The 26,806-nt window shown below is 41.0% G+C and overlaps 1 protein-coding gene across 10 annotated transcripts in view; it reads right to left on the reverse strand.

Moving 5' to 3' along the window:
- The window catches only part of LOC105471403 (nuclear respiratory factor 1), a 149,643-nt gene that overhangs the window by 57,348 nt on the left and 65,489 nt on the right, over window positions 1-26,806 (reverse strand). For all 10 annotated transcript variants that reach the window (XM_011723890.2, XM_024789577.2, XM_071094513.1 and 7 more), the window contains 2 exons: window positions 26,264-26,390; window positions 13,706-13,846 (listed from right to left, as the gene is read on the reverse strand). In XM_011723890.2, coding sequence (XP_011722192.1) covers window positions 13,706-13,846; window positions 26,264-26,390 — 268 coding nt within the window. The remainder of the gene's footprint in view (window positions 1-13,705; window positions 13,847-26,263; window positions 26,391-26,806) is intronic.

The raw sequence follows: 26,806 nt of genomic DNA on the forward strand, positions 1-26,806 counted from the left end.
AGAGACCATGGTGAAACCCCGTCTCTACTGAAAATGCAAAAAAAAAAAAAAAAAAAAAAAAAATTAGCCGGGCGTGGTGGCAGGCGCCTGTAGTCCCAGCTACTCGGAGAGGCTGAGGCAGGAGAATGGCGTGAACCTGGGAGGCAGAGTTTGCAGTGAGCCGAGATCACGCCACTGTACTCCAGCCTGGGCAACAGTGAGACTCCGTCTCAAAAAACAAACAAAACAAAACAAATAAAAAATTGAATGGATCTCTAAAGGGCATTAAAGAGCTAAAGCAAAGTGATTCATTTGCCCAATGTTTGGAATTATTTGTACTACTGATCTCTGTTCAGAGAGATGACTATGGTGGTTATTATCAGAAACACCATTCCAAGCAGAAACACTGGCTTCTCTTAATCTCATTTCCCCTAAAAACACATTCCCATAGAAAACACAAGAAGAGCAAGTTTGGAGAAAAGATGAACATAACTTCAGAATTAGTGAATTTGAAGGCCAGCCAATGAAGGCACTCATTTAGACTCCTCTCTCAAGTCAAGACTTCTGCTTCTGTATCTCGGCACTCCCAACCTATCAAACTTTCTCCCTCTCATTAATCAAAATGCTCTTAAAGTCCTACTTTCTCTTTGAAGAACACAGGTTGGTTAGTTTCTGTTACCTTATGCTTGTTGTACTCTTCTGTACAAAAATGTAAATAATATAGGTAAAGTCAAAGTCCTCTTTGCCATCTATTCTCCCTCAATCCAGTCTCCTGTCCAGAGGCATGAGTCTGATGAACAGCCTTCCTTCTAGGCCAGATTCTATACATCTACATAAATACATGCTAGAAAGGCAGTTTTATGCGATTAAAGAAAAACACAAATGTATTTTTGTGTTTGTACACTATTTTATAACTTGTTTTTTCCACTCAACATTTTGTCATAGAGATCTTCTCATGGTAGTGCAACTACAATAATTTTTAAAAACAGTTGCCTAGTATCCATGGTATAGAATTTCCATTTTATGGCCGGGCGCGGTGGCTCAAGCCTGTAATCCCAGCACTTTGGGAGGCCGAGGCGGGCGGATCACAAGGTCAGGAGATCGAGACCACAGTGAAACCCCGTCTCTACTAAAAATACAAAAAATTAGCCGGGCGCGTTGGCGGGCGCCTGTAGTCCCAGCTACTCAGGAGGCTGAGGCAGGAGAATGGCGGGAACCCGGGAGGCGGAGCTTGCAGTGAGCCGAGATCGCGCCACTGCACTCCAGCCTGGGCAACAGCGTGAGACTCCGTCTCAAAAAAAAAAAAAAAAAAAAAAAAAAAAAAAGAATTTCCATTTTATTTAGCTATTCCCCTACTGATAAACATTTAGATTGCTTACAGTTTCTCTTGCTGTACAAACAGTGCTTGTACATGCTTCTTTGTGCACAGAAAACTCAGCAGAAAATGTTAAATCCATATACCCTTTAACCAGTTAAAGAAATTCAGAAAAGTGGAATTGCTGGTTAAAGGGTATATGGATTTAACATTTTAATACACTGCCAAATTGTCCTCCAGAAAGACTTTGCCAATTCCACTGTCACTAAGAGTACTAGACAATACCCATTCATCCTCTTCCACATTTTATTACCTCTTCCACATTTTATTACCAAGTTTTCTCTCTCTTTTTAAATTTTTCTTGAGACAGTCTCACTCTATCACCCAGGCTGGAATGCAATGGTGCAATCTTGGCTCACTGCAACCTCCGCCTCCCGGGTTCAAGTGAACCTCCTGCCTCAACCTGTAGCTGGGACTACAGGCGTGCGCTACCATGGCTGGCTAATTGTTTTGTATTTTTAGTAGAGATGGGGTTTCACCATGTTGGCCAGGCTGGTCTTGAACTCCTGACCTCAAGTGATCCACCCTCCTCAGCCTCCCAAAGTGCTGGGATACAGGCATGAGCCACTGCACCCAGCCTTACTATCAAGTTTTCTTATTTTGGCTCATCTGACATGGGGGAAATGGTTTCTTATTTTAATTTCCATTACCAGTGAGTTGACAATCTTTTTATATGTTTACTGGTTATTTTTCCTTTCTGTGAACTGCTTATAACATTTGCTTATTTTTCTAATTATCTTTATCTTATGAATATGAAGAAAATATTAATCTGCTCTGGATATTAATTCTGTCATATAAATTGCAAATATTTCCTTAGTCCAGTTGTATCCTATGTAAGTAATTTATATGGCTAGTTTCTTCTCTTTAGTATTTCTGAATATACCCTTATTCTTTACTTGAAATATGCTATGTTCTATTTAAGAACACAACCAGTGTTTTTATTTGTTACGTATATATTCTCTCTTTCTTTTCCTTTCTTTTTTGAGACAAGGTCTCGCTCTTTTGCTCAGGCTGAAGTGCAGTGGCGTGATCATGACTCATCACTGCAGCCCTGAACTCCTGGGCTCAAATGATCCTCCCACCTCAGCCTCCTGAGTAGGTGGGACTATGGATGCACCATCATGCCTAGCTAATTTTTAAATTTTTAGTAGAGATGAGGTCTTGCTGTGTTGCCCAGGTTGGTCTCAAAACTCCTGGCCTCAAACCATCCTCCTGCCTCGACCTCCCAAAGTGCTGGGATTACAAGCAAGAGCCACCACATCTGGCCCATATATATTCTCTTAATCTCATCATGCCTACTAAACATGACAAGACATCATATACGTAAACATTTTATGATAATTTCAGACAGTAAGAAGAACCTGCTTTGCCAGTAAATTCTGGAGAAGCAGTTTGGAATTGTGATCCACCATAGTGGTTTTCAAAGTTGCCTGCACACTGGAATCACTTGGAGAGTTTAAACACTGCAGATGCCTAGATCCCATCCCTGAAGGCTGTGACTTCATTGGTCTGGAGTGTGGCCTGGGCACTAGGATTTTAAGTTCCCTAGGTGATTCTATTATGCAGCCAATTTTGAGAACCACCAAACTAAAATACTTTTTATCCAGTCCTTCTTTTCAAAAAAAATTTTTTTAAACAATGGCAAAATACACATAACATTTATTATTTTAACATGTACCATTTAGTGACACTAAATATGTTCACAATGTTGTATAACCATCATCATTATTTCTAGAACTTTTTGTTTTTTTTTGAGATGGAGTCTCGCACTGTCTCCCAGGCTGGAGGGCAATGGTGCAATCTTAGCTTACTACAACCTCTGCCTCCTGGGTTCAAGCAATTCTCCTGCCTCAGCCTCCCAAGTAGCTGGGATTACAGACACCTGCCACCATGCCCAGCTAATTTTTTGTATTTTTAGTGGAGACGGGGTTTCACTATGTTGGCCAGGCTGGTCTCAAACTCCGGATCTCGTGATCTGCCTGCCTCGGCCTCCCAAAGTGCTGGGATTACAGGTGTAAGCCGCCATGCCTGGCCTATTTCTAGAACTTTTAAAGCATCATCTCAAACAAATTCTGTGCCCACTAAAACAATAACTCCTGACTTCTACCTCCGCATAGTCCCTGGTAACTTATATTTTCTTTCTCCTTCCTTCCTTCCTTCCTTCCTTCCTTCCTTCCTTCCTTCCTTCCTTCCTTCCTTCCTTCCTTCCTTCCTTCCTTCCTTCCTTCCTTCCTTCCTTCCTTCCTTCCTTCCTTCCTTCCTTCCTTCCTTCCTTCCTTCCTTCCTTCCTTCCTTCCTTCCTTCCTTCCTTCCTTCCTTCCTTCCTTCCTTCCTTCCTTCCTTCCTTCCTTCCTTCCTTCCTTCCTTCCTTCCTTCCTTCCTTCCTTCCTTCCTTCCTTCCTTCCTTCCTTCCTTTCTTTCTTTTTTTGAGACGGAGTCTTGCTCTGTCAACCAGGCTGGAGTGCAGTGGCGCAATCTCGGCTCACTATAACCTCCACCTCCCGGGTTCAAGCGATTCTCTTGCCTCAGCGTTCCCAGTAGCTAGGATTGCAGGCACCTGCCACCATACCCAGCTATTTTTTTGTAAATAATACAAAAAAATTTTTAGTAGAGACAGGGTTTCACCATGTTGGCCAAGCTGGTCTCGAACTCCAGACCTCAAGTGATCCACTTGCCTTGGCCTTCTAAAATGTTGGTATTAGGCGTGAGCCATCGTGCCCGGCCACTTCTATTTTCTATCTTTATCATTTTGCCCACTCTAGATACCTCATATAAGTAGAATCACCCAATGTTTTCCTTCTGTGTCCCGCTTATTTCAATCAGCATAATGTTTTCTACTTTTTGAGTAGAAGAGGTGAGACCTATGTTTTTTTCAAAACAGAACAAAACTCTCAAAAAACTTAAGCAGATAACTGACTGGCTGTTTTCTAAGTAAAACATCTCTAAAGCCTTGTGAATAACTCCTTCCTAATGAAGCAAGCACTATGCTGAACATTTCAGAAGGTTTACCTGAAACTGCTATAAATTACTATCCTGTTGCATCATCAAGCCATGGGAATATTAAAGCAACAAAGATTGCCCCAGTGACAGTAAGAGGAGGGCAGTAAGTTCAAGGAAGGTGAGGGAAAGGAGAAGGGAAAGAAGAGTGGATTTTAATCAATAATACTGCCCAGGTCTTTCCAGTGATGCTTCTTCTAGAATTATAATATATGCCTGGATGTCTTCCAATACAGATTCCAAAGAGATTTACCACCTCCCAAGAACAAGAGAAGCCTATAGGACCCACGTCTGGTAAAGAGCAGAATTGATTTTCCACTAGCAAAATCATAATTATTGCTTAAAGACTCTGCAAGAAGCTACGCAATTCCTTGAACTCAAAGCATAGTCTGAGAAACAGCAGCATTGACATCACCTGGGGGCTCACCAGCAAGGCAGAACCTCAGGCCCATTCCAGACCTACTGATTCCTAATCTGCATTTGAACACGACTTCTCAGGTGACTGCTGCACACTCTGAAGTTTGAGAGGCACTGACTTAGCCCATCCACTAGGCCCTGGTCTGTAGTATCCTAAAACAAATTTGCTAACCTGACTTTCAAAATCTGAAAAAGGAGACTTTACTGTAAATGAATTCTGGGGTTGCAGAACCTACCCCAAACTAAGGATCCCTTTTGCTAAGCTTTATCTCAACCTCCTCCAATTCCAAACAGATATGGAATAAGTATAGAGTAAGTTCCAGCCACTATTCTTAAAGGTGATTCGAAATCCAAATTTTCATTTTAATTACTAAAAACACCACAGACATATGTAGTTTTCTAACACGCACACCCACCTCCCACCCCGCCCCCGCCAAAATAAGGACTATTCCAACTCATGGCACCAAAACAAGAGACTTAAAATCTTACTATAGTTATAATAGTAAAAACAGAAACTTTTCAGGTAAAACGTCCTATTTACTAATAAAGAATCATACTTTCAACGAAACAAAAAAGACAAAAGCCAAAACCCAAGAGAGCTGCTTCCTAAAAAAACAGAGCATTTAGTTCTCACAGAACTTCAGACATCATTATGTGCAATTTTTATCTGTGTAGGAGACAATTTTGAGAGTTTTGGGGCAAGTAAAAAATTCTCTTAAAAAGCAAATGTTGGCTGGGTGCGGTGGCTCACACCTGTGAGCCACACCTAAAACTTTGGAAGGCCAAGGCGGGCAGATTGCCCAAGCTCAGGAATTCGAGATGAGCCTGACATGGTGAAATCCCGTCTTTACTAAAAATACAAAAAAATTAACCTAGCGTGGTGGCCTGCGCCTGTAATCCAAGCTACTGGGGAGGCTGAGGCAGGAGAATCACTTGAACCCAGTAGGTGGAGGTTGCAGTGAGCCGAGATTGCACCATTTCACTCCAGCCTGGGCAACACAGTGAGACTGTCTCAAAAAAAAAAAAAGAAAAGAAAAAAGAAAAGTAAATGTTTAGTGCAGACTGGCTGAAAGAGTCAACCTGAATAATGAATACAATACAGTTTTATACAAAAAAGATTTTTTAAAAAGCACTGGCAATATGAATGCAGCCCTAAGTTCTATTTGTCATTAGCTTCCTTCATACATTTCATTTTCTATTTATGCCTCAATTTTCTTCTTTTTTTTTTTTTTTTGAGAAGGAGTCTCGCTCTGTAGCCCAGGCTGGAGTGCAGTGGCCGGATCTCAGCTCACTGCAAGCTCCGCCTCCCGGGTTCACGCCATTCTCCGGCCTCAGCCTCCCGAGTAGCTGGGACTACAGGCGCCTGCCACCTCGCCCGGCTAGTTTTTTGTATTTCTTAGTAGAGACGGGGTTTCACTGTGTTAGCTAGGATGGTCTCGATCTCCTGACCTCGTGATCCGCCCGTCTCGGCCTCCCAAAGTGCTGGGATTACAGGCTTGAGCCACCGCGCCCGGCCTATTCCTCAATTTTCAATCTGAAAAATATTTTGTTTTCGTAGACACCAGGGAAAAGAAAAAAAAAAAGTCAGCTGTATTGTTCCACTTAACTGTTGAGAAAAATTAAAATTCTTGGTTCATGAACTTTCTCTAATAAAGCATGGCTGAGAGATGGTATGTTCAGGTTATTAAAAAATGAATATAGGCAATACATATAATTACCATTAATAATTAGTAATAATACCTTGGTGTGATGCTTTAGTTTTCAAAACATTTTCCTACACCAAATTTTATTTTTCTTCCTCTGACTCCTTAAGGTAGGAGGGCATGTATTTCATCAGAAGATGAAAGTGAGAACCATGGTTATACATAGTAGAATTGAGACTAGAAAATAGATCTTCTGACTCTGAGTTAGTATTCTTTCCAATAAATCATGCTAACTTTCTCATTTGTAAAGATACAAAATAATGCAACGCATAATATTAGAACAATATTGAATATAATTTACTCTCTTTAGACGATTCAGAATGTATCTTAGGATCCTATATAGATTTGTAAGTTAGGGTCATCAATATCAAGTCATCTCTATACCATCAAGTGCAGATAAGATGATAATAGAGCTGTCTGGTTAACCCAAGTCTATCTCTATTACAGTCCAGTTTGATAATTCTAGAATTTTATCACTTCAAGGAAGTCATAAATTACCAGTATGTTCTGAAATCTAGAATTAATGTCCAGTAAAATGTACTTGTTCTTAATGGCTATAAACCATATCTGAGCTCTGCTTCCTTGACTATAAAATAAGAATTTTTGCCGGGCGCGGTGGCTCAAGCCTGTAATCCCAGCACTTTGGGAGGCCGAGACGGGCGGATCACGAGGTCAGAAGATCGAGACCATCCTGGTTAACACGGTGAAACCTCGTCTCTACTAAAAAAAATACAAAAAAAAACTAGCCGGGCGAGGTGGCGGGCGCCTGTAGTCCCAGCTACTCGGGAGGCTGAGGCAGGAGAATGGCGTAAAACCCGGGAGGCGGAGCTTGCAGTGAGCTGAGATCCGGCCACTGCACTCCAGCCTGGGCGACAGAGCGAGACTCCGTCTCAAAAAAAAAAAAATAAATAAATAAAATAAAATAAAATAAGAATTTTTAAGACACACATACACACACACACAAAGGTGGATTAAATGAGATGCCCCTGTAAAGAACTTAGCAGTGTGCCTTCCAACACAAAGTATCTATTTAAGAGGAAAATAAGGGGGGGAAAAGAGAGATGTTGACATCTTCATGCTAACATAAATAAAAATAATCTTTGGGCAAAACAAAGCAGAAACATTATCAAACTTTGCACTTTATTTGTTTATTTATTTATTTATTTATATTTTTTTTGAGACGGAGTTTCGCTCTTGTTGCCCCAGGCTGGAGTGCAATGGTGCGATCTCAGCTCACCGCAACCTCCGCCTTCCGGGTTCAAGTGATTCTCCTGCCTCAGCCTCCCGAGTAGCTGTGATTACAGGCATGCACCACTAAGCCTGGCTAATTTTGTATTTATTAATTTTTTTAGTAGAGACGGGGTTTCTCCATGTTGGTCAGGTTGGTCTCGAACTCCTGACCTCAGGTGATCTACCCACCTCAGCCTCCCAAAGTGCTGGGATTACAGGTGTGAGCCACTGCGCTTGGCCTAACTTTGCACTTTAAAAAATTCAAGTTTAATATAAAATAGGAAAATAGTTTTTTGTATTTCTATTATAAAAGCAATTCATGCTTATTTAGATAAAATGAAAATCACCTATAATGCCACCATGCATAGATAATTAGTGTTAATATTTTAATGTACATCCCTCCAAGTTCTATACACACAGATGTGGGCACATTTTATGTTATTGTTTTAGAAAATGAGATAAATCAGCTCAATTCTGTGTTCCCGGAATTAAAAAAAAAAAAAAATCTCCCAAAAGAAACAGAAAAATAAAGCCCTAAACCCCTCAAATTACGGTATATAAGAAATGCTACTTTACAATCAGTTTTTTTTTTTTGAGACGGAGTCTTGCTCTGTCAACCAGGCTGGAGTGCAGTGGCATGATCTGGGCTCACTGTAACCTCCACCTCCCAGGTTCAAGCGATTCTCCTGCCTCAGCCTCCCGAGTAGCTGGATTACAGGGGCGTGCCAACACACCCGGCTGATTTTTGTATTTTTAGTAGAGACAGGGTTTCACCATGTTGGCCAGGCTGCTCTCCTGACCTCAGGTGATCCACCCGCCTCAGCCTCCCAAAGTGCTGCGATTACAGATGTGAGCCACTGTGCCCAGTGTTAATATGTGCACTCCTCCAAAGTTCTATACACACAGAGGGGGGCATACTTTATGTTAATGTTACAGAAAATGAAATAAATCAGCTCAATTCTGTGTTCCCAGAATTTTTTAAAAAATCTCCCAAAAGAAACTGAAAAGTAAAGCCCTAAACTCCTCAAATTACAGTATATAAAAAATGCTACTTTACAGTTTTTTTTAATTTAACATACCACAAATATTATTCTACTGCAATAAAGAGCAAATCATCATTTTTAGTGTCTAACAGTTCACCGTATCATCTCTTTTGGGCTATGCTGCTCGTCTTCCTATATAAATTCTAAACACTATCGTAATTTAACCAATCACATTGTTCCCAATTTTCCTACTGTAGACATGCTGTAATAAACAATGTACATCTGTGTTTAATTGGAGGGCATGATATACACCTTTTAGACTTTGATATGCATTGCCAACACCAACCTGCCCTCTAGAGAAAGTGTACCAATCTGCATTCCCACTAACAGTGCATTAGACTGCTTGTAGTCCCATACCCTTGCCTATCTAGGTTTGGGTGGAAATAAAACCCTCCTTTTACTCCCATTAATAGTGAAAGTCTTTAGGATCAATTATAAAAGAGAGCTATTGGCCAGGCACAGTGGCTTATGCCTGTAATCCCAGCACTTTGGGAGGCCAAGATGGGCAGATCACTTGAGGTCAGCAGTTGGCGAGCAGTCTGGCCAACGTGGTGAAACCCCAACTCTACTAAAAATACAAAAAAATTAGGCAGGCATGGTGGTGCATGCCTGTAGTCCCAGCTACTCAGGAGGCTGAGGTGGGATAATTGCTTCAACCCGGGAGGCAGAGGTTGCAGTGAGCTGAGATCACGCCATTGCACTTCAGCCTGGGCAATAGAGCGAGACTCCGTCTCAGAAAAAAAAAAAAAAAAAAAAAAAGAGACAGAGAGAGAGCGAGCGAACTAGCTATTTAGCTCAGATTAAGAAAAAAGTATTTGAGCTGGGCGCGGTGGCTCAAGCCTGTAATCCCAGCACTTTGGGAGGCCGAGACGGGCGGATCACAAGGTCAGGAGATCGAGACCATCCTGGCTAACACGGTGAAACCCCGTCTCTACTAAAAAATAACAAAAAACTAGCCGGGCGAGGTGGCGGGCGCCTGTAGTCCCAGCTACTCGGGAGGCTGAGGCAGGAGAATGGTCTAAACCCGGGAGGCGGAGCTTGCAGTGAGCTGAGATCCGGCCACTGCACCCCAGCCTGGGCGACAGAGCAAGACTCTGTCTCAAAAAAAAAAAAAAAAAAAAAAAAAGAAAAAAGTATTTGAGGAAAACAAACAACAATAAAACGTTGAGGGGAGAAAATGCCAGGATCCAAATACTTGGAAATTCCCATTCAGTTGGGAGCTGGGTTTTTCATCATCCTGCTCCCTCTTCCTCCTCATTTGTTTGTTTTATTTTATTTGTTATGTTTGACTTTTTAGTCATCATCTTTGGTAAGAAGGGGAAGGAGGGAGCATATGATAGAGAAAATGTGCACCTCCAGCAACGCATCTATGCGTTTGACAACTGAGATCCAGCTCCTCATTCACCAGCACACCAAGCTCTACCGAGTGTGGTTTTGATAAAAATGGAAAACAACACTTTCAAATGTCTTACCTCCAAAATGATAATAACTAAACTGTTTGCTGACTTCTGCGGCCACTAGCCAATTTCATGAAAACCAGTATCCACAATGATTTAATATAATCAAAACCTCAGACTGTTTTACCCTAGCACACCAAATGTGACAAAGAATAACAAATACCCATCACAGGAGAGGAGTTAACCGAACACAGCATTCGAAACCAAAGGCTTAGGCAGTTTTAGATATACTTTACATCTGAGACAGAGTCGATTCTTTACATCAACCAGATAAAAATAATTCACTTTATGTTTTCTTTACTTGAACCAGTCAGAATGCCTCTAGAAACAGAATAACAGAAACTGTTAAAAGACAGTAAAGAAAAGTTTAGATCGGGGTGCCAAATCTTTCGGCTTCCCTTGGCCACATTAGAGGAAGAATTATCTGGGGCCACACATAAAATATACTAACATTAATAATAGCTGATGAGCTAAAGAAAAAAAAATTGCCTAAAAATCTCATAATGTTTTAAGAAAGTTTACGAATTTGTGTTGGGCCACATTCAAAGCCATCCTGGGTCGCATGCGTCTTGCGGGATGTGGATTGGGCAAGCTTGGTTTAGATAATGCTTTCCTTTCTGAACCATTATTTAGAGATCTTTCCAGTGTCCACAGAAAGGGCTATGAATCCAACAATCAAAAGATCACTATTTACGTTTATATTTATAAAATGTAGTATTACTTCAGACCAAGTTGCTGGTTCAGATGGAATAAAAAATAAAAGTGCCACCCCGAGCAGCAGCATCAGCATCTGCACTGGGTCAACACCTGCCCAGGGGACTTGCGATCCTGTTCCCCACCATTACACTTAACTCATTTTTGCTCTAACCCTGAAGTCATTTACTGAACAGATACTATTATTTAGATGACATGTTATTTCAGAGGCTGAGCAGCTATACTGAACAGAAGTAAACGACAGAAACTAAATTCCTCAAATTCTAGCTGGGGAGACCACAAATAAGTATACAAGTTAACAAATGGGATTATTTCAGGTAGTAACAAGTGTTACACAGACAAGAACACAGAGGATGTATTAGTGGCTTGGTGGGGAAGAAGAAAGCTTCATTTAGGTGGGATAATCAAGAAAGGCTTGTCTCAGGAGGTGATATTTGAGCTAGACTTTGAATAAGATAAAGTCCATCATGCAATCATCTGGCAGAACAATATTCAGGCAAAGGGAATAGCGAAAGCAAAAGAATGGATGCAGGGTGTTTGAGGAAAAGAGGGTTAGAGTGGCTGGAGCCCAGTGACTGAGGGGAAGAAGATGAGGCAGGAAAAGGCCAGATTACATAGGGCCTTCAAGGCCACAGCACAGTCTGAATTCGATTCTAGGAATAGTGGAAAACCATTAAAGGGCTTAAACAAGGAAGTGATACGGCCTGAATTAAATAAATAAATAAATTTATTCATTCATTCACTCATTTATTTGAGGCAGGATCTCACTCTGTCACCCAGGCTAGAGTGCAGTGGCACAATCTTGGGTCACTGTAGCCTCAACCTCCCGGGCCCAAACGGTCCTCCCACCTCAGCCTTCCAAGTATTTGAGACTACAGGCACACACCACCATGCCCTGGCTAATTTTTGTATTTTTTGTAGAGACAAAAAAAAAAAAAAAAAAAAAAAAAAATTCCAGCCTGCTGCCCAGGCTGATCTCAAACTCCTGGACTCAAGGGATCCTCCTCTTGATTACAGGCGTGAGCTACAACACCCTGCATGATGTAAGTTTTTTAAAAAACTACTAGGATGGCTACGTGGAGAATGGACTGCAGCAGACCACAGTGGATAGGCTATACAAGAGATGCTAAAGGCTTGGACTTGGGTGCTGATGGGAAGTGAGAAGAATGGCCAGTGTCAGAGTATATTTCAGAGGTGAACTGACATGACCTGATGCTGAATTAGATGTGGAGGATGGCAGGGGACTGTGGAGGGAGAGGGCAAAACAGGGAAATCAGGATTACTTCCATGCTGGGACTTGAGCAACCAGATGGACAGCAGTTCCATTAACTGATATGGGGAACACTTGGAGAGGAACAGATGTGGCGTGCAGAGTAGGAACCACCAAAGGTTCTGTTTGGGGCATGTGAGGACCAGACATCTAACAGTGAACGTAAGCTGGGTGAAAACAGCATATCGATGATCAGGTGAGAAGAGGAAGAGGGGCCCCAGAAGGGATGAGGGGAGCACCTAGTGAGGGATGAGGATCTTCAGAAGAGGGTGCGGTCAACAGACAGAGAGAAGATGCTTTAAGGAGTAATCAACTGTGTCAAAAGGTGCTGAAGACTGAATAAGATAAGGAAAAAAACCTGACAAGTGGATTTAGCAAGAGAGAAGTAAATTAATAAAGAAACAGGGTAGGCTGGGCGTGGTGGCTCACACCTGTAATCCCAGCACTTTGGGAGGCCAGGAGGGGGATCACATGAGGTCAGGAGTTTGTGACCATCCTGGCCAACATGGCAAAATCCCATCTCTACTAAAAAAACAAAAATTAGCCAGGTGTGGTAGCGCACACCTGTAATCACAGCTACTCGGAGGCATGAGAACCTCTTGAACCCGGGAGGCGGAGGTTGCAGTGAGCCAAGTGCAGTGTAAGCCAAGATCGCATCACTGCACTCCAGCCTGGGCTACGGATCGAGACTCCGGCTCAAAAAAAAGAAATAGGATGGGAAAATATGTTAAAAAGGTGTTTGATTTTGATCAGGCTAAACTAAAAATATATAAAAGGGATAATCTCATAAAAATTACTGAGGTATGCTGATTTATCAGGCTAAGTACATTTTGACTTCCCTTCTTAAAGGAAGAGGAAATCAGGCTGGCACAGCAGCGTACGCCTATAATCCCAGTACTTTGGGAGGCTAAGGCAGGAGGATCGCTTGAGCCTAGGAGATTGAGATCAGCCTGGGCAACACAGTGAGACCCCCATCTTTAGAAATCACAAAATTAAAAAAAATTAAACAAAAATTTTAAAAAGGAATATCAAATCAATGACTCAGAAGACTGTCATTCTGAGTTTTACATTCTTATTCCCTGTGGAAGGGAGCTGTACTTCGTAATAATTATGGAGGTATTCAGGATTTACATTGAAAGAGGAGCAGAGCAGCCCGAGGGCTAAAAGTTTACTTGGCCACCTTGATTGTGATTCATCAAACTCCTAATGTTCTTTTGTTCAGACCAACCCCAAGCTAAAAGTTTTTTTTTTTTTTTTGTTAATCCAACCCAAAGGACCAAGTGAAAGGGAAAAAAAAAACGCCAGAAGAAAGAGGACACCACAGCCATGCCCTTGGTTGGGAGCACTCTTCTGGCACTACAATGTCTTTTCCAAGGCTGCTACTGTTTCACTACCAGACTCCAGTCTGCATCTCACTCCCTGGTCAGATCACTGAGGACAAAATGCAGAAAAGTGATCAGAGGCCCGCCCACACCTGTGCCACTTGCCTCTGAGTCTCTTCCTCACCTCCCACCCCTTACCTGGGTCATTTTGTCCACAGAGACTGGAATTCCGTCGATGGTGAGAGGCGGCAGTTCTGAATTAACCTCCTGTGGCGCAGGGGCGTGTTCTGCCAGAGCAGACTCCAGGTCTTCCAGGATCATGCTCTTGTACTTACGCACCTGCAGGGAATTAAGGGCAGAAGTAAACAAGATGCCCAACAACCAGGGAGGATTGGTGCCAAGCAACAAGAGAGTGGGTGGGGCTGGCCTTCCTGAGTCATAGCATAGCCCTAAGAACAAACACTTCTACAAGCAAATAAAAATACCCACTGGTCCCAAAGACATCATACTGAACAGAATTAAATGAAAAGATGATGAAATTACAGGTAACAACAATAAAAGAAAGCCAGTGGAAAAATTTTCCAGAAATACTGCTTCTCAGTTAAAATCACATTTTCTCAAGGAGGGTGCCATCGCCTGTTCCAGGTCTAACAGGCATGGTATTCATGGTTCTGCATTTCCCAGGCCATTGGATGAACAACTAGCTGTGGCAGCTCATCACCAAAATCATTTTCAAGATCTTTAAGGACTTACATTTCTAAAACTCAAAGTAACCAATTCGTTCAAAATTGCTGCTACATTCCTGCAAAGTCAGACTACCAAACAGACAGGAGATTCAAGCATACAAGAGACTGGACTGAAAAGAATTAGAGAAAAAAAACCCAAAACCGATAGGTGTATGTTGTAGCTGAGTGCCACTATTGGTAAGGCCCGGGCCAGAGGGAGCCCCCTAGGTCAAATCTCCCGTGCTTCTGGTAGGGCTTGGTGATAGAAGTGAACCTCCAACCCAGGATGCATTTAGCTCTAGCCCAGGTCGGAACCAGATATTGTTGTTTGTTGTCTGCATTCCCACCACTGCCAGTGAAATGTCTCAACCTAACAGTAATACACTGGACATGCACACATTTTTCTATCATGCACAGAAAGGGTGGACAGACGCTGGGTCCTCCAACCACCAATATAATGGGCTCTATCAATATAATGGCACTATTTTAGGGAAAAAAATGGAAGAGAAAATGAGGTTTGTCTAGAAGTTCCAACAATGTTTGAATCCTGGGTTGTCTGCTGAGTGGGCTGGACTCTACACACTTCCTTATAAATGTCTCGTTATGTGGATTAAAAAAGAAAAATTCCCATACTCTACCCCAAGCACCTGGAAAAATAAATATTATTACTGGCTACATAATGCAACTTCTGCAGCTGAAGAATCCTCCAAATAGGTCAATAACTAAGGGGATGAGAGAAAAATAGCACAAACTGGTAGACTCATTATCTTTCCAGAGATGCAGTTGTATCCTGGTCTCTAATAAAAAAGTTTCAAAAAGTATTGCCATTATATTTATTGCAACATAAGCAGCTGATGTTGCCACAGCAACTTTACAGGATTATATTTTCTGCTATGTTTATGTATTCTAGACAGTATTTATGCTGCCTACTTACACACACACAAAAATGAATCTTACAAGCCTAGTGATATGGTTTGGCTCTGTGTCCCCACCCAAATTTCATCTTGATTGTTATCCCTACATGTTGAGGGAGGGACCTGGTGGGAGGTGACTGGATCATGGGGGCAGTTTCTCCCATGTTGTTCTCGTGATAGTGAGTTCTCACAAGAGCTGATGGTTTAAAAGTGTTTGGCAGTTCCCCTGGCATTCCCTCCCTGCACCTGTCTCTCTGTCTCTCTCTCTCCTGCCACCATGTAAGACGTGCCTTGCTTCCCCTTCTGCCATGATTAAGTTTCCTGAAGCCTCCCTAGCCATGTGGAACTATAAGTCAATTAAACCTCTTTTATTTATAAATTACCCAGTCACAGTTAGTTCTTTATAGCAGTGTGAAAACGGACTAATACACCTACCTTCTTAGGTAGATGTATTAGTAAAGGACTAATACACCTACCTTTGAAGGTCTTAGAACTTCAAAGTTTATAAGGTTAAATCCTTATATTAGGTATAAGCCAATAGGAAGAATGATCATTTTAGAAAAACAGGCTGTGTGCAGTGGCTCACACCTGTAATCCCAGCACACTGGGAGGTTGAGGCAGGCAGATTCCTTGAGCCCAGGAATCTGAGACCAGCCTAGGCAACATGGCGAGACCCCGTCTCCACTAAAAATACAAAAATTAGCCGGGCATGGTAGTGCATGTCTGTGGTCCCAGCTACTCAGGAGGCTGAGGTAGGAGGATGGCTTGAGCCCAGGAGGTGGAGGTTGCAGTGAGCCAAGATCGTGCCACTCCAGCCTGGGTGACAGAGCCAGACCTTGTCTCAAAAATAAATAACTAATAATTTTAAAATAAAAACAAACTTCATCTGGCTTTTAGAAACACCTGGCATTCAAAAATGGAAAATCATTAGGTTATTACTTCATTAGCCAGTTTCAAACAATTTCAGCCATTTTTATGAGTCAGTTTATCAGTGCTATATAATTCTTTTAAAATATCTTGTTTTTGTTTGTTTGTTTGTTTGTTTTTTAGTGCTGGTAGAGCATCCCTAAGTAATTTGCAACAAAACAACTTCAGGTATAACCAAAGCACTTCTATCTAAGCTTGCTTACTAAAGTTAAGTAACTTTCTTAGAATTACTGACCTCGTGTTTTAATTCTATCTGATCTATCAATTCTGAGTTGCATTTTTCTTTCATATTTATCAGTCTTCTGAAATGGGGATACATCTTAAAATTGCTATGGACAAGGCAACAACAGGGCATAGCTGTCACTGCCTGCAGCCATGTGAACATGTTTGCTATCCCTGGCCTTTTTACTCAACAAATCATTTAGCACCATTTGAGAAGAGAATGTAAGTCTTGACCGTTGTCTATAACCTTCCCAATGACAATTTCTGGTAAGATCAAGAAGCACCGCCAGGCGCAGTGGCTCATGCCTGTAATCCCAACACTTTGGGAGGCTGAGGCGGGCAGATCACCTGAGGTCAGGAGTTCGAGACCAGCCTGACCAACATGGCGAAACCCTGTCTATACTAAAAATACAAAAATTAGCTGGGTGTGGTGGTGGTTGCCTGTAATCCCAGCTACTTGGGAGGCTGAGGTAGGAGAATCGCTTGAACCCAGGAGGGAGAGGCTGCAGTGAGCTGAGACTGTACCACTGCACTCCAGTCTGGGTGACAGGGCAAGACTCTGTCTCATTAAAAAAAAAAAAAAAAAAAAAAAAAGCACTTGCATCAAACCTGTTGCTGCTTGCGGGGAAAAATCAGAGACAATGAAAGAGCACTTTTAAAAGAAATACAGCATTGCCCGTTTTCACGATGCCACAGAAGACAATATTACATGAAAAAACACAGATAATAATGACTGAAACAAGAAGTAATTCAATATTTTCCTTTTTATATATACACAAAAATGATATATGATTAAAAGCTATGTCTAAGAAAGAGCTCTTTCAATGAGTAGAAAATAAAAATTCTAAGTGATAGCATTGTGTCAACATGCATCATTGTTTCTTCTTTCTTCATAGTACACAAATAACAGCATATCTTATAATCAATGGTGTCACAGATGAGATAAAATACAGGTTTGTGTTCCAACTTATGCCTTCTATTCCAAAAACCACAGCTTATGCCTTTGTCACTCCATACCAATATGTCAATTGGTTTCACAACTAAGGTAAACATCCACTTAAAATCAAAATCAGTTACCACTCTCTTCCCCCAATCTTGTATATCACTGCCGTTTGAAATTTTGGAAACACTTATTATCATCAAACACCGTTTACTGAGCACTTACTTTGTGCCAAGCACTACATGCGTTGTCTCAAATAATCCTTACCATAATTCTACAAGGAAAATATTATTATACTCATCTTGCAAATAAGAAAACTGAGCCTTAATAAACTTAAGTAACTTTCCCCAAATCATATTAACTAGTAAGAAGTATAGCCAAAAATCAAACAAATTTTTATCTAGCTCCAAAGCTGGTATTTTTAGCCACATCACTATCATTTATCTTTTTTTTTCTCAAGAAACTGCTATAGTTCCCCACTTCTTATAAACAAAGTCCAAGTTTCTCTGGCCAGCATTTCAATCTTTCCAATTATTTGTTTTTTCAATACTCTTCTGCCAGAGCCACCAGATACAGTTGTGCCTGCCTAACCCTGGAGACTATGTGAATGACACCTCTTGAGCTCCCAGCATACAACCTCCATGGAGTCCTATACTGAGCAACTTTGTTCACTTTCTTCCTTCTTTAGCTGCCCAACCTCGTCACTCACCTTGGCATCTAGCAAGTTCTTTTCTTTGAAACTTCTAGAGACCATTTTTTTTTTTTTTTTTAAAGATGGAGTTCCTCTCTGTTACCCAGGCTGGAGTGCAGTGGCGTGATCTCGGCTCACTGCCACCTCCATCTCCTGGGTTCAAGCAATTCTCCTGCCTCAGCCTCCTGAGTAGCTGGGATTACAGGTGCCCGCCACCATGCCCAGCTATTTTTTTATATTTTTAGTAGAGACGGGGTTTCAATGTGTTGGCCAGGCTGGTCTCAAACTCCTGACCTCAAGTGATCCGCCCACCTAGGCCTCCCAAAGTGCTGGGATTACAGACATGAGCCACCACATAAATCTGCTTCTTACTCAAATATTTTCCATTTTTCTAGGATCAGTTCAATTCCCACTTGCTCTGAAAAAACTTCCCAATTATTCTTGCCATAATTCTCTTCCTCCTTTAAATTCCTACTGACACAAATAAATACATGTCATTTGTACTGTTATTTCTGGAATACACTATACACAACCAGTGCATGACATTGCTGAGCACAGGGGCCAGGTCTTTTGCTTATTTTACACACACACACACACACACACACACACACACACACACACACACACACGAATGAGACAGGCTCTTACATGTTGTCCAGGCTGAAATATTATAAAATATTTTAAATATACAAATACAGGTAATACATTAACAAACATTTTATGATTGCCAGAGATGGAGGGTGTTTACGGTATTTGCAGGAGCCATTAGAGTTTTATTTTGTTTTGTTTTTTGAAACAGGGTCTTGATCTGTCACACAGGTTTGTTCACTGCAGCCTCAAATTCCTGAGCTCCAGTGATCCTCCCACCTCAGCCTCCCAAGTAGCTGGGATCACAGGTGTGCATCACCATACTTGGCTAATTTTCAAAATGTTTGCTGTAAGGTCACTGGGTTGGGTTGCAAAAATAGTCCCAGACAAGATACCGTAATTTTTTTGTATTCCTGCAGCTTGACTGGATAAAGGAAGAGTCTTTGGGAAGGTCTCATAAATTTTTTTTTTTTTTTTTTAATTTTCTACAAGCTCCTATGAGACTAAAAACATATTGTCATCTGAGGTATGTAACAAAGAGCTGGCCTCAGACCTGTGACTGTGAAGCACATCTGCCTTCCAGCCAGGCCGCAGGCTGTGGCCCCTGAAGTTATGCTGATTTCATCCTATTTTCTCTTCAGCCCCAGTGTCTGCCTCCTTTCTTCTCCTGCCTCCGTTCAGGGCTCTCATGTCCCCTTAGTCCTTTGGGATTCCCAGTTTTGAACCCTGAAACCCCAATAGACTCAGATGGAATCTTTATCTCATACCTTGTATCCAATAGCGTTAAATCGTTATATGTTGACTAAGTAAATACATGAGCAACGTGGCTTTCACTATACTACTTTCCATATATCTTCCACATTGCATGCAACTCCCATGGTTGTTCATCACCCTAAAGACTATGATTATATATCATTAATCATTAGGGAAATGAAAATCAAAATTTGATTAATGATAAATGACTATAATAAGACTAGGGTATAAGATTAGGGAATTATTTGTACCTTAAATGTTTAACAGAAGTCAACCAAAATAATTGGGGCCTAGGGTCTCTTGAAGGGATGTAGTTCTTTAACACTTTTCCAATTTTGTATATGTTTATTACTCTATTGAGGTTTTCAGTTAATGCTTATTCTACTGAGGTCTGGATGTGTTTTGGTTATTTTATTTTCTTACTAAGTTAATCCACTTGGCTGAGTTTTTAACTTGCAAGAACAGAATTAATAGCCTTTTCTTACAATTTTCGATCTCTTCTTGTCTGCAACTATAGATATCTTGTTTCTAAAGGTACATATTTTTCTTCTCCCTTTTCCTCATTAGCATGTAGCAGTTTTTCTGTTTTATTAGACTTTTTATAGAACCAATTCTTGAATTTAACAAGTCTACTTTTCTTGTTCCCTCATTCATTTCTTTCACATGTTTATTTGTTCTATTTTTTCTTAGACTTATTTTATTATTCTCTTTCTACCTTCTTTAGCTAGATGAAGTTTCTTTCTTTTCCAACTTTCTCGTATACATTTTTCTTTTTAAATAAGATCATGAATATTCCTTTGAGTACCAGTTTAGATAATAACTTCTAAGTTTTTATTTTTGGTTATCATTTTTGTTTCTAAATAACCTGTAAATTAAGATTTTCTTTTAAAAATTTCCGGCCAGGCGTGGTGGCTCACGCCTGTAATCCCAGCACTTTGGGAGGCTGAGGCAGGAGGATCACCTGAGGTTAGGAGTTCGAGACCAGCCTGGCCAACATGGTGAAGCCCCCTCTCTAGTAAAAACACAAAAATTAGCCAGGCATCGTGGCAGGAGCCTGTAATACCAACTACTCGAGAGGCTGAGGCAGAGAATTGCTTGAACCTGGGAGGCAAAGGTTGCAGTGAGCCAAGATCGCACCACTGCACTCTAGCCCAGGCGACAGAGCGAGACTCTGTCTTAAATAAAAAAAATAAAAAATTCCGGCCAGTTGTGGTGGCTCATGCCTGTAATCCCAGCACTTTGGGAGGCCGAGGCAGGTGGATAATCTGAAGTCAGGAGTTTGAGACCAGCCTGGCCAACATGGTGAAACCTCGCCTCTACTAAAAATATAAAAATTAGCCAGGCGTGGTGGCACGCACCTGTAATCCCAGTTACTTGGAAGGCTGAAGCAGGGAGAATTACTTGAATCCGGGAGGCAGAGCTTGCAGTAAGCTGAGACTGCACCATTGCACTCTAGCCTGGGCAATAGAGCAAGACACACACACACACACACACACACACACACACACACACACACCCCCACACACACATTCCAGGTGATTGAAATTTTTTCTTGTCTTTTGAAATTCTAAAATTCTGAATTTTCTGTAGTATGATCAGAAAATATTCTTTGGGGCCGGGCCTGGTGACTCACACCTGTAATCCCAACACTTTGGGAGGCCAAGGTGGGCGAATTACTTGAGGTCAGGAGTTCAAGACCAGCCCGGCCAACATGGCAAAACTCTGTCTCTACTAAAAACATAAAAATTAGCCAGCTACTCAGGAGGCTGAGGCAGAAGAACTGTTTGAACTAGTGAGGTGGAGGTTGCAGTGAGCTGAGACTGCACCACTGTACTCCAGCCTGGGCAACAGAGCAAGATCTTGTTTCAAAAAAAAAAATTGGGGGCCTGGTAATAATAAACGGTCAATTCTTATAATTCATTTACGTAATTTTTCAAATATGGTATATTAGCCCCTTGTAAGGTGTCAACGCTTCTGTATCTATTGTATCACTTTTATTCTTTTGTTTTTTGAGCCATTGTCTCACTCTGTCACCCAGGCTGGAGCACAGTGGAATAATCATAGTTCACTGCATCCTTGAACTCCTAGGCTCAAGTAATCCTCCTGCCTCAGCATCCCAAATAGCTGGGACTAAAAGTGCACACCACCACACCTGGATCAATTTTTTTTTTTAATTTTTTTGTAGGGACAGGGTCTCGCTATGTTGCCTAGACTGTCAACCTTATTAAATCTGTTATTCAGATCTCTATATTCTTGTTTATATTTTGCTTTGTTGATCTGACAAGGATAGTAAATTCTTTTACTACCATTGTGTGTGTGTGTGTGTGTGTGTGTTTTTCTTTTGGACAGGGTCTTGCTCTGTCATCCAGGCTAGAGTGCAGTGGTGCAATCAGAGCTCACTGCAGACTTGACCTCTGGGCTCAAGCAATCTTCCCATCTCAGCCTCCCAAGAAGCTGAGATTATAAGCATGTGGTACCACATCTGGCTAATTTTTAAATTTTTTGTAGAGATGAGGTCTCACTATGTTACCTGGGCTGGTCTCAAACTCCTGGCCTCAACCAATCCTCCCACCTCAGCTCCCAAAGTGCTGGGATTATACATATGTGCCACCATGCCCAGCCCCACTGTGGGTTTTAACTACCTTTTTTCCTTACATTTCTAACTTTTTGATCTACATGCTGTGGTATGTGTATGTCTGGTGGACTGACTGACTAACTGATTGATAGACAGGGTCTCACTCTGTCACCCAGGCTGGAGTGCAGTAGCATCATGGCTCACTGCAGCCTTGATCTCCTGGGCTCAAGCAATCCTTCTGCCTCAGCCTCCCAAGTAGCTGAGTGTGGGCCAGTATGCCCGGCTTTTTTTTTTTTTTTTTTTTTTTTGTGTAGACGAGGTCCCACTATGTTGCCCAGGCTTGTCTTGAACTCCTGGCCTCAAGAAATCCTCCCACCTCAGCCTTCCAAGTGCTGGGATTACAGGCATAAGCCACTGCACCTGACCCCATGTTTTGCTTTAAAGTTACTTGAAGAATATAAAGGTTCATGATAAATATGTACTTCTTATTTTAGCTGGGTGTGGTGGCACCTGCCTGTAGTCCCAGCTACTCAGGAGGCTGAGGCGGGAGGATCAATTGAGCCCAAGAGGTGGAGATTGCAGTGAGCCGAGATTGCACCACTACACTCTAACTTGGGCAACAGAGCAAGACCCTGTCTCTAAATAAATAAATTAATAAATAAATACTTCTTATCAATACTAAATGACCCCTGGTTGTCGTTAATACTTTTTTGCCTTGACAATTAGGCTTTGTCTGATATTAATGCTGTGATCCATGATTTATTTTTGTAGGCATTTTTCTGACAAACTTTTGCCTGTTATTTTACGTTTAACATTTGTAACAGCTTTACTAATACACAGTTCACACACCATATGTATTTGTTTCCTATGGCTCCCACAAATCACCACAAACTAGATGGCTTAAACCCACACAAATTTATTTTCTTGGTTTCACTTGGCAAAAGTCAAGGTGTTGGCAGGGCCGGGTCCTTCTGCAGGCTCTAAGGGTGCATCTCTAAGAGAGAATTGTTTCTTTGTCTTGTCTAGCTTCTGTCTAGCCTGTATCACTGGCTCTGGACCCCCTCCTTGCATCCAACCTCTTGCTTCCACCAACACATCTACTTCTATGCCAATCTCCCTTCGTTTCCCTCTTATAAAGATACTTGTGATTACATTTAGGGCCTACCTGGATAATCGAGAATAATCTCCCCATCTCAAGACCCTTAACTTAATTACAACTGCACTTTTGCTGTATAAGGTAACAGTCACAGGTTCCAGGGATGGGGACCTGTACATCTCTGGGGGGGTCATTATTCAGTTTGCCATACCATACAATTCACCCATTTAAAGGGTAAGACTTCATACTTGTAGGGTCCTAAAATTATCACCAAAATCTAATTTTGGAGCATTTCATTCCTCCTAAAAGAAACTCCATGCCCACTGGCTGTCACTCCCCATTCCTCCCTTCCCCTTCCCCAGTCTCTGGCAACCATTAATCCACTCTCTCTCTATAAATAAGATTTATCTATCCTGGACATTGCATATAAATGGAATCCTACAATATGTGATCTTTTGTGACTGAGTTCTTTTGGTTACAACAATGTTTTAAAGGTTCATCCATGCTGTAGTATAATATCAGTACTTCTTCCCTTTTTCTTGCTGAATAATATTCCATTCTATGGATATACCACATTTTATTTATCCATTCATCAGCCGATGAACATTTGAGTTGTTTCCACTTTTTGGCAATTATAAATAATGCTGCTATAAACACTGTATACAAGTTTGTGTGTGAACATACGCTTTCAGTTCTCTTGGGTATAACTCAGGAATAGAACTGCTAGGTCACATGGCAACACTACTTTTAACATTTTGAGAGACTGACAAACTGTTTTCCAAAGCAGCCGTATCATTTTGCCTTTTCTTTCTCCAAATCTTCACCAACACTTATTGTTGTCTTTTTGATTATAGTCATCCCTGTGGTTATGAAGTGGTATCTCACTGTGGTTTTTATTTTCTAATGATTAATAATCATAGTCATGAGGGAAATGAAAAATCAAAATGTGATTATTAATGATAAATGACTATAATGATTAATGATATTTATCATTAGTTCTCATGTGCTTTTTGACCATTTCTATATCTTCTTTGAAGAAGTATCTATTCAGATCTTTTGCCTATTTTTATTTTTATTATTTTTTGAGACAGAGTCTCACTCAGTTACCCATGCTGGAGTGCAGCGGCACGTGATCTCGGCTCACTGCAACCTCTGGCTCCGGGGTTCAAGAAATTTTCCTGCCTCAGCCTCCTGAGTAGATGGCATTACAGGTGCCCACCACCACATCTGGCTAATTTTTGTATTTTTAGTAGACATGGGGTTTCACCATATTGGCCGGGCTGGTCTTGAATTCCTGACTTCAAGTGATCTACCTGCCTTGGCCTCCCAAAGTGCTAGGATTACAGGCGTGAGCCACTGTGCGTGGCCCTTTTGCCTATTTTTAAATTAGGTTGTCTTTTTGTTTTTTTTTTGAGATGGAGTCTCGCTCTGTTGCCCAGGCTGGAATGCAGTGGCACAATCTTGGCTCTCTGCAACCTCCACCTCCCGGGTTCAAGAGATTCTTCTGCCTCAGCCTCCCGAGTGGCTGGGACTACAGGCAGGTGCCACCACGCCCGGCTTTTTTTGTATTTTTAGTAGAGATGGGGTTTCACCATATTGGCCAGGCTGATCTTAAACTTCTGACCTCATGATCCGCCCGCTTTTTATTGTTGAGTTGTAAGAATTCCTTGTATATTCTCAACACAAGTTTTTTTATGAGACATATGACTTGCAAATATTTCTCCCATTCTGCGTGTTGTCTTTTCACTTTCTTGATTCTATTACTTGCAGCTGCTTTTAACATTTGTTAAGTGGCTATGAGTATGACATATACACTGAATAGAGACAGGTTTGATTTGGATTGTTGTTTCAACCTGAAAGAACATCTATGCCCTTAACAAAGCAGTTTAACCCATTTATATGTATGTTTTATAACAGAATTAACTGGCCTCACTTGTATTATTGTGTTCTAGACTATGTGTTTTATTTAGTTTTTAAAAATTCCTTCCTTGTTTCTATCTTTTATACAGAGACTTGGTTTTTTTTTTTCTTCAGTGCTCTGGAAGATACATTCTGCTTCTAATTTTACTGGTACTTGTAGTCCCTAACCTGTATTTATCAATGTCAGTCAAAGGTAAAATGCTTTTTATCTCAGTCTATTGTATCCTGTTTAACAGAGTCTATATCTTCTTGTATTCTATGGAGGACTCCAACAGTTTTGCAAAACTTTAAAAAATGTTTTTGCAGTGAGTAATTTTCTGAAGTATTTTTCTGAGTCTTCTAGATGAATCTTTTTCATAGACTGCATCATCTTTACTACTATCAGTAGTATTGTTTTAGATTTTTGGTACTAAAGAAGAGAAGACATGCCCAGATTTCGTGTTTGTCAACAGTGTGACAGTAAAGGCTATTTCTCAGATAACATTTTGAAGTAGGAGCCTTCTACTATATTCTTCTAAGGAAAAGTCCTAACACATCCTAACTGTAAGGCTTCAGGAATTTTTGGAAAAACTCAAAATAAAACTCAAAAATGTTAAGAAATACCCACAACATTTCAGGGATGGGAAGATGGTGTGAAAAAAAATACAACAAACAGAATTTCTATCAATTGATTACTAATTCTGAACTCAAAAAATGCCTTTATTCAATATGAGAGACATCTAATAAATGTCATTTTAAGCTAATGAATTTTATCCTAATAAAAACAAAATGCAATTTAAATCTTGACAGATCATTACTCCACTGATTCAAAGTTAATTTGGCCCAAGAAGGAATAGTTCCTATTGTATAAGTATGCAGGGGCAAAAGACTATTTTTATAAAATTAGCTCTGGATAGTTATACAATCAAAATGTTCAAATATAGTTCTATATTTGCAGCAGAGTATTAAATCAATTATTTGATAAATGTAAGAGATTTCAAATATGTAACTCAAATAACTGATCAATAAAATGCCCCCCAGGTTTCCCTTAGGAAACTGACACCTTGGAATTATCTACTATTTTGTTTCTGATATAAATCAGTAATTTTCTTACAAAATCCTGCATTGTTTCCTAACAAACAAAACCCCTTGTTTCCCCCTCCCGTCCCCACTTCCCCCGGCCACCCATTGCATCTGGGCAGGTAAAATACCTGACACAGGTAAAATACCCTGACACAGGAAGTAAAAACAGTAATGATCATTTTATTTTGATATGCATAAAGCAATCTGAAAACTAGTCCCCTCTCCCATGCCTGGATTAGGGGGTAACAGAAATGCCAACTGTTATTCTTGACAGAGGATCAGAACAATGGAAGCAGCTGACAGAAAGCAAAGGGCAAGCGAGAACAGCTTGGTTGTGACTTACCACATTCTCCAAAGGTGCTGCACCAAACACTTTAAAGACAGGGTTAGGTTTGGAGGGTGAGATACAGAGGACAATAGCTTGCTGTCCCACGCGAGTAGTATATTCATCTAATGTGGCTCGAAGTTTCCTGAATCAGAAAAGGAAACAAGAATAAAAACAGTTTTAAAAAGGTGGAAATTATAGTGACATAGACACAAATGACTTAAGACAGTTTACTCTGATCAGATATGCTTTCTTTTACGTAAAATGTGAAAAGGGGATCAGCAGAAACATGTACATACCTTTTTCTTAAAGACTACTGATAGAAGGCTCAATTGAAGGTTTTGCCTTGGGACATAACCATGACACAATTTTGAACATGGTATCATTCTTCTTGATCTGAGTAACACCACTTACTGCTACTTAAAATTATAAAGATTACAACTGTCCAGGCACGGTGGCTCATTTCTGTTGTAATCCCAGCACTCTGGGAGGCCGAGGCGGGCGGATCACTTGAGGCCAGGAGTTCGAGACCTGCCTGGCCAACATGGTGTAAAGCCCGTC

This window comes from Macaca nemestrina, chromosome 4 (genome assembly GCF_043159975.1).
Source record: "Macaca nemestrina isolate mMacNem1 chromosome 4, mMacNem.hap1, whole genome shotgun sequence".
In the NCBI taxonomy this organism is placed as follows: domain Eukaryota; kingdom Metazoa; phylum Chordata; class Mammalia; order Primates; family Cercopithecidae; genus Macaca; species Macaca nemestrina.